This window comes from Elephas maximus, chromosome 16, assembly GCF_024166365.1.
Source record: "Elephas maximus indicus isolate mEleMax1 chromosome 16, mEleMax1 primary haplotype, whole genome shotgun sequence".
In the NCBI taxonomy this organism is placed as follows: Eukaryota; Metazoa; Chordata; class Mammalia; order Proboscidea; family Elephantidae; genus Elephas; species Elephas maximus.
In genome coordinates, this window is record NC_064834.1 from 55,676,078 (window position 1) to 55,686,788 (window position 10,711).

Here is a 10,711-nt window from a genome sequence, read left to right on the forward strand (position 1 = left end):
CTGCCTGTGTCAAGGCATCACAGAGGATCTCCTTACAGGACAGTAGTTTCTGGTCCTTCTCACAGCAGTGCAAAACCCATTGAGGGTACTGGATGAGGAACAGGTGCCAACCCATCTCCCTGCCCTCCTCTGCTTCCCTCACCCCTGCCCCCTTGTCTTTTCACTAACCCAAACTTCCCAAATCAAAGTGGCCATGAATACTAAGAGAAGCAAACAAACATGGGTGGAGGCATGGGGTGGGGAGGATATACTGTCCACCCTTAGTCTCAGTTCTAGCTCAGCCTATCAAAAATGCCCCCCATAGAAGTCTCAGACTTCCCACACTAGACTGTAAGTTAGTTACCTGAGAAGTGGTACATTTTATATCCAGCACCTAATAACCCATTGCTGTCGAGCCAATTTCAATTCATAGCAACCCTATAGGACAGAGTAGAACTGTCCCATTGGGTTTCCAAGGAGTGGCTAGTGGATTCAAACGGCTGACCTTTTTGCTAGCAGCTGAGCTCTTAACCACTGTGCTACCAGAGCACCTAGTAGAGGATAAAAATTGGCAGCATGAATTAAATCCACTGAGCAAACTCAAATGCTTCTAGGGGCCAGGAAGTTAATGTAAATGAACACAATTTCCTGAATGTAGGACTCTAGGTCAGGGGTTGGCAAATGCTTTCTATAAAGGGTTATATTGTAAATATTTTTAGTTTTGCAGACTGTATGGTCTTCCGGCTGTGTAGTGTGAAAGCAGCAATACACAGTATGTAAACAAATGAGTACCGCTATGTTCCAAGAAAACTTTATTTACAAAAACAAGCAGTGGGCTAGACTGGACCTGTGGGTCATAGTTTACCAATCTGCTCAAGATGGCGGTAGTCACTGTAGGCATCTAAAGTGAGTAGCCACCACCGGGCCACAGCAGACTGTCGCCATGTGGGAACGCAGGCCCAGTGTTGCCTGTGTTTGAGAGGAACCTGACAGATAAATAGTCCTCCAAATTTCCCCCAATTAAAAAAATATTGGAAACCCTGTTGGTATAGTGGTTAAGTGCTACAGCTGCTAACCAAAAGGCCAGCAGTTTCAATCCCCCAGGTGTTCCTTGGAAACCCTGTGGGGCAGTTCTACTTTGTTCTATTGGGTTGCTATGAGTAGGAATTGGCTCGACAGAAACGGGTTTTGGTTTGGTAAAAAAAATATTCAGTGGCCATACAAAACACATCTGTGGCCCAGAATTAGCCTAAAGATCATTAACTTTGAACCTTTGACTTAAAGAACTATCATGTAACAGGCACTGTTAGGTATTAGGCATACTTTTACTCAGTGAATTCTTAGAAAAGCCGTATTTAGGAAAACACTGTCATGCACACTGTACAGAGCAGGAAGCTGAGGTCCAAACTCTCCAAGGCCATACAGCTGGTAATTCCTGGAGCCAGGATTCAGGCCTAGATCCGTTACACTAAAAAGTCTGCATTCTTTCCACTATGCCGCCATTTTTAATCTTCACAGCCTGCACTTCTGAATGACAAGTGGAATCTTTGGCTGGAGGAACTCTCAGAACCTATTACTTGCTTGTCTTCTTTCCCCAGCAGCATGCTATTGTATTTTCTGCCTCCTGGACAAGCTTCAGCACAATTGACGAGATATTAACAAAAACTTTCCCAAGGCCCACACCTTCTAACACTCCTGATTTCTTCCACGTTCATTCTCATGACAAATGGGAAGGTAGATTAAAAAAAAATGCAAATGTCCGTAAGCAGGTAATGAATAAGCCAACTGGTCTATCCATAATACCACGGAATAGAAAGGAATGAACAAGTGATAGACACAACAGCATAAGTAAATCTCGAACTTAGTATGCTGCAGGGAATAAACCAGACAGAAAAGGGCACACACTGTGTGACTCCATTTACATGAAATTCTAAAAAACACAAACTAATCCAGAGGGCCTGAAAGCAGATCAACGGCTGCCTGGGACCAGTGGGGCGAGGGTGAGGGCATGGGTGGCAAAAGGCAGTAAGAAGGGACTCAAATGGGCACAAGAAAACTTTGGGGGCGACAGATACGTTTATTATCTTGATTGTGGTGATGGTTTCACAGGTGTACACATAAGTTAAAACGTATCAAAGCGTATTCTTCATGTATGAGGAGTTTATTCTATGTTAACTGTACCTCAAGGAAGCTTAAAAAAAAAACTGCACAAACTAATCTGAATCTAGATTTTTACATTTTTGTGTAAGAAATTCTGATGTGTAAGGCATATCCTCAGTCATTCCTGGGACGTTTTGTACGTCCCCTTACTAAGACACATTTCCTCCGGAAGGACTTTTTGAGAGGAAGAAGGCATGCAGCTGAAACAGCCAGCAAAGACCAGAGATGAGTCTTATCCACAGGTATTTCCTATGCAGCGGAACATATAATCTTTTTAATGTCTCTAAAAAAAAATTACAAGGAAGTCTGGTGGCACAGTGATTAAAGTGCTTGGCCGCTAACTGAAAGGTCGGCAGTTCTAACCCACCAGCCACTCTGTGAGAAAAAGATGTGACTGTCTGGCTCTGTAAAGATTTACAGCCTTGGAAACCCTATAGGGCAGTTCTGCTCTGTCCTATGGGGTTGCTATGAGTTATAATCAACCCAACAGCTATAAGTTGGGTTTTAAAAACAATTACAGTAAAACCTGGGAAACCCAGAACCTGTGTAAGGCAGAAATCTGTCAGAGAAGGAAAGTTAAATATTTTCCACTAAAACAAGCAATAGAAAAGTGGCAAAACTACACCCTGTCAAAGGCGGAAAACTTGTGAGACCTGGAAAAACAAGGCAGTTCCGTTGAGTTCTGGCTTTCACAGGTTTCACTGTATTTTAAACTGGGCTATAAAGACTTTAGAAATGTAATTCAATTTGATTTCAGCATTTGTGGAAAGCAGGCAAACAATTCATTCAAAGGTACCATTTATTTTTAAAAAGATGAAACTTAACGCATTTATAAATGTATTCTTCACCTGGCACAGGAAATATTACAACACATTAATAAAAACAGAAAAAAAGCAATTATTTAGCTGTTATATATTTTTTCCCCTGGCTGCCAAATTTTATGCCTAGTCATAGCAACTATATGAAATCTTGGGATTAGGATTTCTATTCCTTCCCTTTTCTTTTTCCATGTTTTTCATGTATATTTCCTTTGATAAAATCCAGAAGGATAAGATTAAAGTGTAGCCCAGTGAAGGGAGTTTGGCTGGGATGCTACAACTTACCAGAGGGCCAGTTCATATTCTGGGAGAGTGGAGTAACTTGCCAGGTACGTGCCACAGTGACTGAAGGTAAGTAAAGTGTAGTCCAGAAGAATATTGCCTAAAACATAAAATCCATTAGAAGGACTTCATTATCATGTTCCCATTAACTAAAGCCTTATAGTTTACTTCCCTTTTCTAATCATTTTCACAGAATTCAAAAGGATTTAGCTCCTGGAATGAGAGATCTCCTGGCTGCTTCCTAAGACTATAAACAGGAAGCTAAGAGCAACATTCAGGTCAATTTTTAAAAGATAGTAAATGAAAACCACTAGGTTACCATTTCTAGACTTCAATTTAGAACTGTAGTACACTGTGTCATGTATGTCTCAGCATGATTTTAATGACCCAAGAGCCATGAAATATTCCATAAATATAAAAAACATTGTAATTACAAAAGGTACTCAAGCAACCTTAAATACTTTGAATCACAATAATTCTACCATATCCACTTATCTCTCTATACCTTAAGACTTATGTGGCCTTAAGCTTAGTATCTTCAAGCTCTTGGAACAACTGCAGAAAGGTCTTTTCCCATTTATGCCTACAGTTGAGGAAATGCAACCTGACTTTAAAAGTCCCAGCAACAACATATTTAAGGCGCACACCGCGGGATGCTAAAATAGGGAAGTGTCCGCCTGTGTTTCCCTGTATATGGGGCTCTGATTTTTCCTCTCCTTGTATCTGCTTTTCCTCAGTATTATTCTTTTACCTTCTCTGACATCTGTTCTTTATTTGTGTCTTTGTTGCTTGGTTGGTGTCTTTTTAATGTCTATTTCCTGCTTTTTACGCTTCTTACTATAACTGACCATATTATAACCCTAAAACATGACTTTCTGTCATTTGTCAAATTTATTCAGTACAGTCAACAAAAAAGTTAATGTGTATTTATTTAGCATTCAGTGGAAAAATGAATGTTTTTCTTTGGGATAGAGGCCTTAAAAGAATGATTTTCTATTCTGAATATACTGATATTTCTCTCCATAATTGAAGATTATTAATTTCATATTATTTGCTTTAAACTTCTTTTAAATTAAAAAAAATACATGGTTTTTGAAAAAAAATTTTTTAAAGCACAAGAAGAAAAATATAGCCTCTGTAATTTCACTATCAAATTTGCTACATTTCTTTATGGCATTTTCTTCTGTGTTCTTGTAAAAATACATATGCATATGTTTTCTTTAAATATAGCTTTGTTTTTATAGGTAATCATGGATTCGATATTATACATAAATCAATTTTTAAAATAGAATTTGAATATTATACATAGTATCACATTCTATTGTTTTTTGTTTACTGTATATTCAGCATTTTATCTTCCTCTTTATAACTTCTCAAAACTTAATTTTAATGTTTACATAATACCCCCTCATGGGTTGCTTTAACTTATTTAAACGTATTCATATTACTAGAGATGGAGGTTGTTCCCCTTTTGCTATTATAAGTGACACTGTATTTAACTCCTTAGCACACAAGTCTTTGACTGTATTTCTGATTATTTCCTTAGGGTTGAATTCTAGTTCTAGAAGTGGGCTTACTGGGTCAAATACAACCAATATTTTACTTTGCAGAAAGACTGTATGAATTTATACTCCCATCTTCGGCAAAAAAAAGAGTGCCACCAATTTCACTGCACTCTGCCTAGGAATTATGATCTTTAAAAGACCTGTTACCTTGATGGGTAGGAAAATAGCATCGCGGTTTAAATCGCATGCATTGTTGCTGTTAATATTGAGATGGAACTATTTTTTATGTTTTTGGTCATTTGTAGCTTTGTGAGTTCTCCGGGCAAGTCTCTTTTCCATTGTTTTAACGGGATCGATGTCTTTTTTCTTATTGCTTCCTAAGTGCCCTGAAAATATTTGATCATCATATTTGTTCCAAATATTTTCCCTGGCTTATTATTTGCCTTTTAATTTTCAATGCTTTTTTTGATGTTCATAAGTTTTAAATTTTTATAGAACCAATCTTTTAATTTTTAATTTCTTCCCTTGTGTGCTTGCAAAGTTCTTCCCCTCCTACAATCAGTTCAACATTCTACCATATTTTCTTCTATTTTTTAACTGGTTTTGCTGTTCATATTTAACTCTTATTTTCACCGGATATATGTTTTAATATACAGAGTAACACGAGTATATAACTTGATGTTTTTGTTCAAACAGTCAATTTTCCTAATACCATTGTTGAATAATCCATACCCTCCTGACTTTTTTTGTAGGTGGGGGATTCTTTCATCATGTACTAAATTTTTATATATTCTAGATTTTGTTCCCAGTCTTCTTCAACTTTTCCACTCATCTTATGACCCCTGCACCAATGTCTCACTCTTAGTTATTGTACCACCATAGTGTTAAAAAGGTCCTTTCCCCGCCATCATTTCTTTTACAATTGCTTTCATTTTCAACTGTTCTTCCAGATGAATTCTGGAATCATTTCATTTAAGTACTCCTTGCTCTCTACAACATATGATAAACTGATGGATACTTCCTGTGAAGAATATCAGAAATATATAATTACCAGACTTCCCATCCAGGAATATGTTTCTACATATTTAAATCTTTTAAATCAGTGATTTTTGTTTTCTTCGTCTAGGTCATTCACATTTCTCCTTTGGGTAATTTCTAAATATTTGAATCTCCTGATCGTGTGGGTATTTATTTTGAAACCATCATCTTACTAAGCATTCTCTTATTAGTCCTACTAACCCATTGCCATTGAGTCTATTCCGGCTCATAGTGCCCCTATAGGACAGAGCAGAACTGCCACATAGAGTTTCCAAGGAACGCCTGATGAATTCGAACTGCCCATCTTTTGGTTAGCAGGTGTAGCACTTAACCACTATGCCACAGGGTTTCCATTAGTTCTAATAGGTTCTTTTTTTTTTTTTTTTGTACTTTACTTGAATTTTCTAGGTAGACTATCACATTATCCATGATTTCATCTTCTTTCCCACAGCTATTTTTTTTTCACTTTCATATTTTGTTGGCATTAAATAATAGTGGTAATAACAGGTATAATTGATGACTTATTCCTAATTTTATTGTGAATGCCTTTAGGGTTTCATTATTCAATATGAATGTTGATTTCTGGTTTGAATTCACTTTCAATTGCTTGGACAGGGCTAAAATCAAATAACCAAGGAGGGGAAATTTTAAAGATGATGGGTAGTTATAGTCTGCACAGAAGGTTCCCCACATCTGAATGGGTTATGGTTTTAAAAGTTGTTTTAATCTGTTGAGAATATAGATGAATTTCGCCACAAATAAAATGTTGTAACATTTGTAAATTATAGTGAAGTTCCCTGGCTTGTCTTCAAACACTCACTTGACCCCTAAGGCTATAGACAGTTCTACAGACCAGCCTTGAGCTCTCCTGAACGTTCTGCCCATGGATGTGCTAAGTGAGGAAACTGTTAGAGGTTCTAATAGTTGTGCTTTATAGGTTTTTTTTTTTTTTTCATTTACCATCACAGGGCTAACATTAAGTACTACCAATATTCCCTTTTTATGGATGAGGAAACTGAGGCTCAGAGGTTTGTTTTTAGAAGTTATATAAACATCAACTTACCTAGATTTTCAATAAATCATTAAAAAGGAAAAAAAACATTGTTTTGAGAAAAGGGATTCAAACTGAATTTAGTGCTTTAATACAGTCTTCTAGCCCAGGAGTTCTCACAGTTTAATGTGCAATCAATCACCTAGGAATCTTGTCAAAATACAGATTCTGATTCAGTAGATGTGGGTTAAGACTTAGACGCTGCATTTCTAACAAGTTTCAGGTGGTGCCAATTTTTTTTTTGTAAAACCAAACCAAACCTGTTGCCAGTTGAGTCGAATCCAATTCACAGTGACCTTATAGGACAGAGTAGAACTGCCCCGTAGGGATTCCAAGGAAGGGCTGATGGATCTGAACTGCTAACCTTTTCATTTAGTAGCTAACCTCTTAACCACTGTGCCATCAAGACTCTAATTTTTTGATAAGCAGAGCACCTGTTGAGTAGTAAGGCTCTAGCCCACTTAATTAAATCCTCAGTGATCATCTTGGTTACTTCTTTAAAACATGTATTTAAAAAAAAAAGCATTTATAAGAACTAGATTTGGTTACATCTTAGAACAAAATCCTTGAGTTATGGCACAGGAAAAGGTCCAGCAGGATACCTTTTAGTTTGGTCCTTCTAGTCATTCCAGGGAAGTTGTATATGTAGATGAGGGGTTTTAGCCTCCGATCTGAAAAAGCCACAACTTCACAGGGTATGTTAGTTGCCACGATGCCCACAATTCCACTCACACACTGGAGTACCGTCTTTTCCTTGGTTTTAATATTAATAAATATTATGTAATTCCCAGAAGGGTAGCAAATGGTTTCATTGTTGACAAATTGAACATTCTGCTTAGGAAATCCTTGCACCCATCTTTGGGGAAAAAAAATATGTCACCATCAGTATAATACATTTCAAATACTTTCTCTCTCTCTCTTTAACAAAGCAAGCAAAAAGTCATCAAAGTCTATGAAACACATTTACTCCATTTTTGCCCCCTTTCTGCCCAAAACAATTTCTAAGAAAAAAAAGAATATATAGTTCTGGCTGTGAGATCAGTTTTAGTCCACAAACTTTAGATGTTTAAATGTAGATGTAAAGTTCCATGGCCTCAAGAGCCTTCTTCAGAGAATTTTTTTTACTAATGCAAGCCTGAGAAAGTCTTAGAAAGATTGCTGGGGTCAGGTACACTTGGAGAAAAAGTGAAAAAACATAGAGAAGAGAGCTTGATCCTAATTGAAAACAGGGCACATCCTGGACTGTTCTTTCATGATGAGTTTTGATTTTAAAAATAAAGTTAAAAAAAGTTTTAAGTGTGACAGCATGCTTTGTAGTTGTAAGAAAATTGCTTCCTTTTAAAATAAAGAATGTGTAGCTGTATTTTAGGTATAAAAAGACAGATATATGCAGAAAATAAAAAGAACCAAGTCGACATGAAAGAAAAGAGCGGTTAGAACACAAAAGAAACACGTTTTTAAGTAAGGAGTGTGTGCAGTGTGTATGCTAGAAAGAAGTAGAGTCTGAGATGAGGGAAGATTCTACTTTTATATAAATACTAAAGCTATACTTGAAGATGGTGGAAAGAAATAACATCTTATATCTATGCAACGCTTTATGCTTTTCAAGGGCCCCTTCAAATGCAAATAAATCCAAAGCTAACAGATGGGAGTTAGAAGAAAGAAACTGACAGTCCTAACTTTGGGGAAAATCACTGAAGGCGGAAACCGCAGGGATAGAACGGGGGCCGTCACTGGGATATGGGAAGTGTTTAGAAAAAGTCAGGGAAAACGGATCACTGAAGGGAATACTGAGCAGAAGGAAGGTGCAGAAATGGAGGTGAACGGAGAGGAATACTGAGTAAGCAAGCAGGGGTCGGAGTCGCAGAAAAACGAGGGATGAGAACAACTGGGGACAGGGGCTCTGACTAATAGGGTTGGGGAACAGGAGAGAAGAGACCACAGGCAAGGAGTCTGCGGGAAGGGGTTTTGGGAGGTGTCGGAGAAGAGGTCGAAGTAACGGGGAAGAGCAGTTCTAAGGAACGGGAGGAAGAAGACGGTAAGGAGAGGGTGCAGGTCAGGAGGAGTTTCCCAGCAAGACCGAAGTCAGTCGCGGGACCGTGGACACCACACCTCACGAACAGGGACGGGCTGCCGGAGACTTGGTGGGAGTCCTCTCGCTCCCGGCCCTGCACCATGGCCCGCGCTACTCTCAGCCGGGCCACCGGTAGCAAACACCGGACCTTGTCTCCGGGCTGCCACCGTTACTTCGCTGCCCCCAGGCCCCCGGGCTAGCGAGTCGTCCTCTGTTTACTCTCGTATCCAAGAGACCGTAACCCCCACGCCCATTGGCTCTGCCCTTTCAGCCTGCTTCCTCCCTAGGCAAGTGGATTGGTGGAAGGGCTTCCGAGTCTCGACCAATGGCAAGAGGCGAGGGAAGCGAGGGGCGGGCCCTACCCGAACAAGGGAGTTGTGGGAGATGGCAGCGAGCTGCTGGGCTGGCTAGTCTCGGAGCGTGACTCTCCAGGTTGAGTGCGGTGTGGCCCAGCCCCTGGCTAATACTTACAATAAATATTAATAATAGCTGATATTAATATTGAGTGCTGGCCGTACCAAACGTTGTTTCAGGCGCTATGCAGGCATTATTTCATTTAATCGTCAAATCCTTCATGAGCCCCATTTTACAGATAAGGACAGTGAGGGTAAGAGGAGTAACTTGCGAGGCCTCAAAGCTGTTGTTGTTAGGTGCCCTCCAGTCGGTTCCGACTCATAGCCACCCCATGTACAACAGAATGAAACACTGCTCGGTCCCGAGCCATCCTCACAACCGTTATTATGCTGGACCCCATTATTGCACCGGCTGTGTCAATCCATCTCCTAGAGGGTCTTCTCTTTTTCGCTGACCCTCTGCTTTACCAAGCATGAAGTTCTTCTCCAGGGACTGATCCCTCCTGATAACATGTCCAAAGCATGTGAGACAAGTCTTGCCATCTTTCCGTGTAAGGAGCTTTCTGGCTGTACTTCTCCCGAGACAGGTTTGTTCCCTCTTCTGGCAGTCCATGTTATATTCAATATTATTTGCCAATATGGTAATTCAAAGGCTTCAATTCTTCTTTGGTCTTCCTTATTCAGTGTCCAGCTTTCACATGCATACGAGGCGATTGAAAACACCATGGGCTTGGGTCAGGCGCGCCTTAGTCCTCAAGATGACATCTTTGCTTTTTAACACTTTAAAGAGAGCTCTTGGCAGTAGATTTGTCCAATGCGATGCGTTGTTTGATTTATTTAAGCCTAAGCCTAAAAAGCCTAGTAGGGCTTAAATCCAAAAACCAATAAATAAATAAATAAATAACCCTATTGCCGGTTTTTTTTTTTTTTCTTCGTGGAGTTGATTCCGACTCAAAGCGACCCTTTAGGACAGAGTAGAACTGCCGCATAGGGTATCTAAGGCTTTAATCTTTATGGAAGCTGACTGCCACATCTTTCTACCCCAGAGTGACTGGGGAGTTCGACCTGGTAGGTTCAAATGCTGACCAACCCAGTGTAACCATAGAACTCCAAGCCCTTAATTACCATATAACACTTTCAAATATACCCTCTGCCCCCTCAAGGATGCAAACAGCTTCTGGATGTAACCTGACCCCATGGTCTGTATCCTGTCCTTGCTTCTTCCCTTAGGTCCTCTCCTGTAGTCTCCTCTTCCCTCCCCTGCCCTTCTTTAGGTCTCTCCTTCAGGTCTTCTACCTTCTTTCCTTCATTTCTTCCTCAGATGTTTATTAAGCATCTCTCATGCATTGTGCTAGTCACTTAGAACAAAATAGTGAGTGAAACAGATAAAGTGCGTTCCTTCTTGGCACTTAGAGACCTCATGATCCAAACAAGTCGACTGAGGTAGAGTT

The 10,711-nt window shown here is 39.6% G+C and overlaps 1 protein-coding gene across 4 annotated transcripts in view; it reads right to left on the bottom strand.

Annotated features, from left to right (window-relative positions):
• CFAP43 (cilia and flagella associated protein 43) overlaps positions 1-9,120 on the bottom strand; it is a 109,496-nt gene extending 100,376 nt beyond the window's left edge. For all 4 annotated transcript variants that reach the window (XM_049856118.1, XM_049856119.1, XM_049856117.1 and 1 more), the window contains exons 1-3: positions 8,946-9,120; positions 7,436-7,689; positions 3,243-3,339 (exon numbers count right to left, since the gene is read on the bottom strand). In XM_049856118.1, coding sequence (XP_049712075.1) covers positions 3,243-3,339; positions 7,436-7,689; positions 8,946-9,010 — 416 coding nt within the window. In that variant the 5' untranslated portion in view covers positions 9,011-9,120. The remainder of the gene's footprint in view (positions 1-3,242; positions 3,340-7,435; positions 7,690-8,945) is intronic.
• Between the last annotated feature and the right edge of the window lie 1,591 nt (positions 9,121-10,711).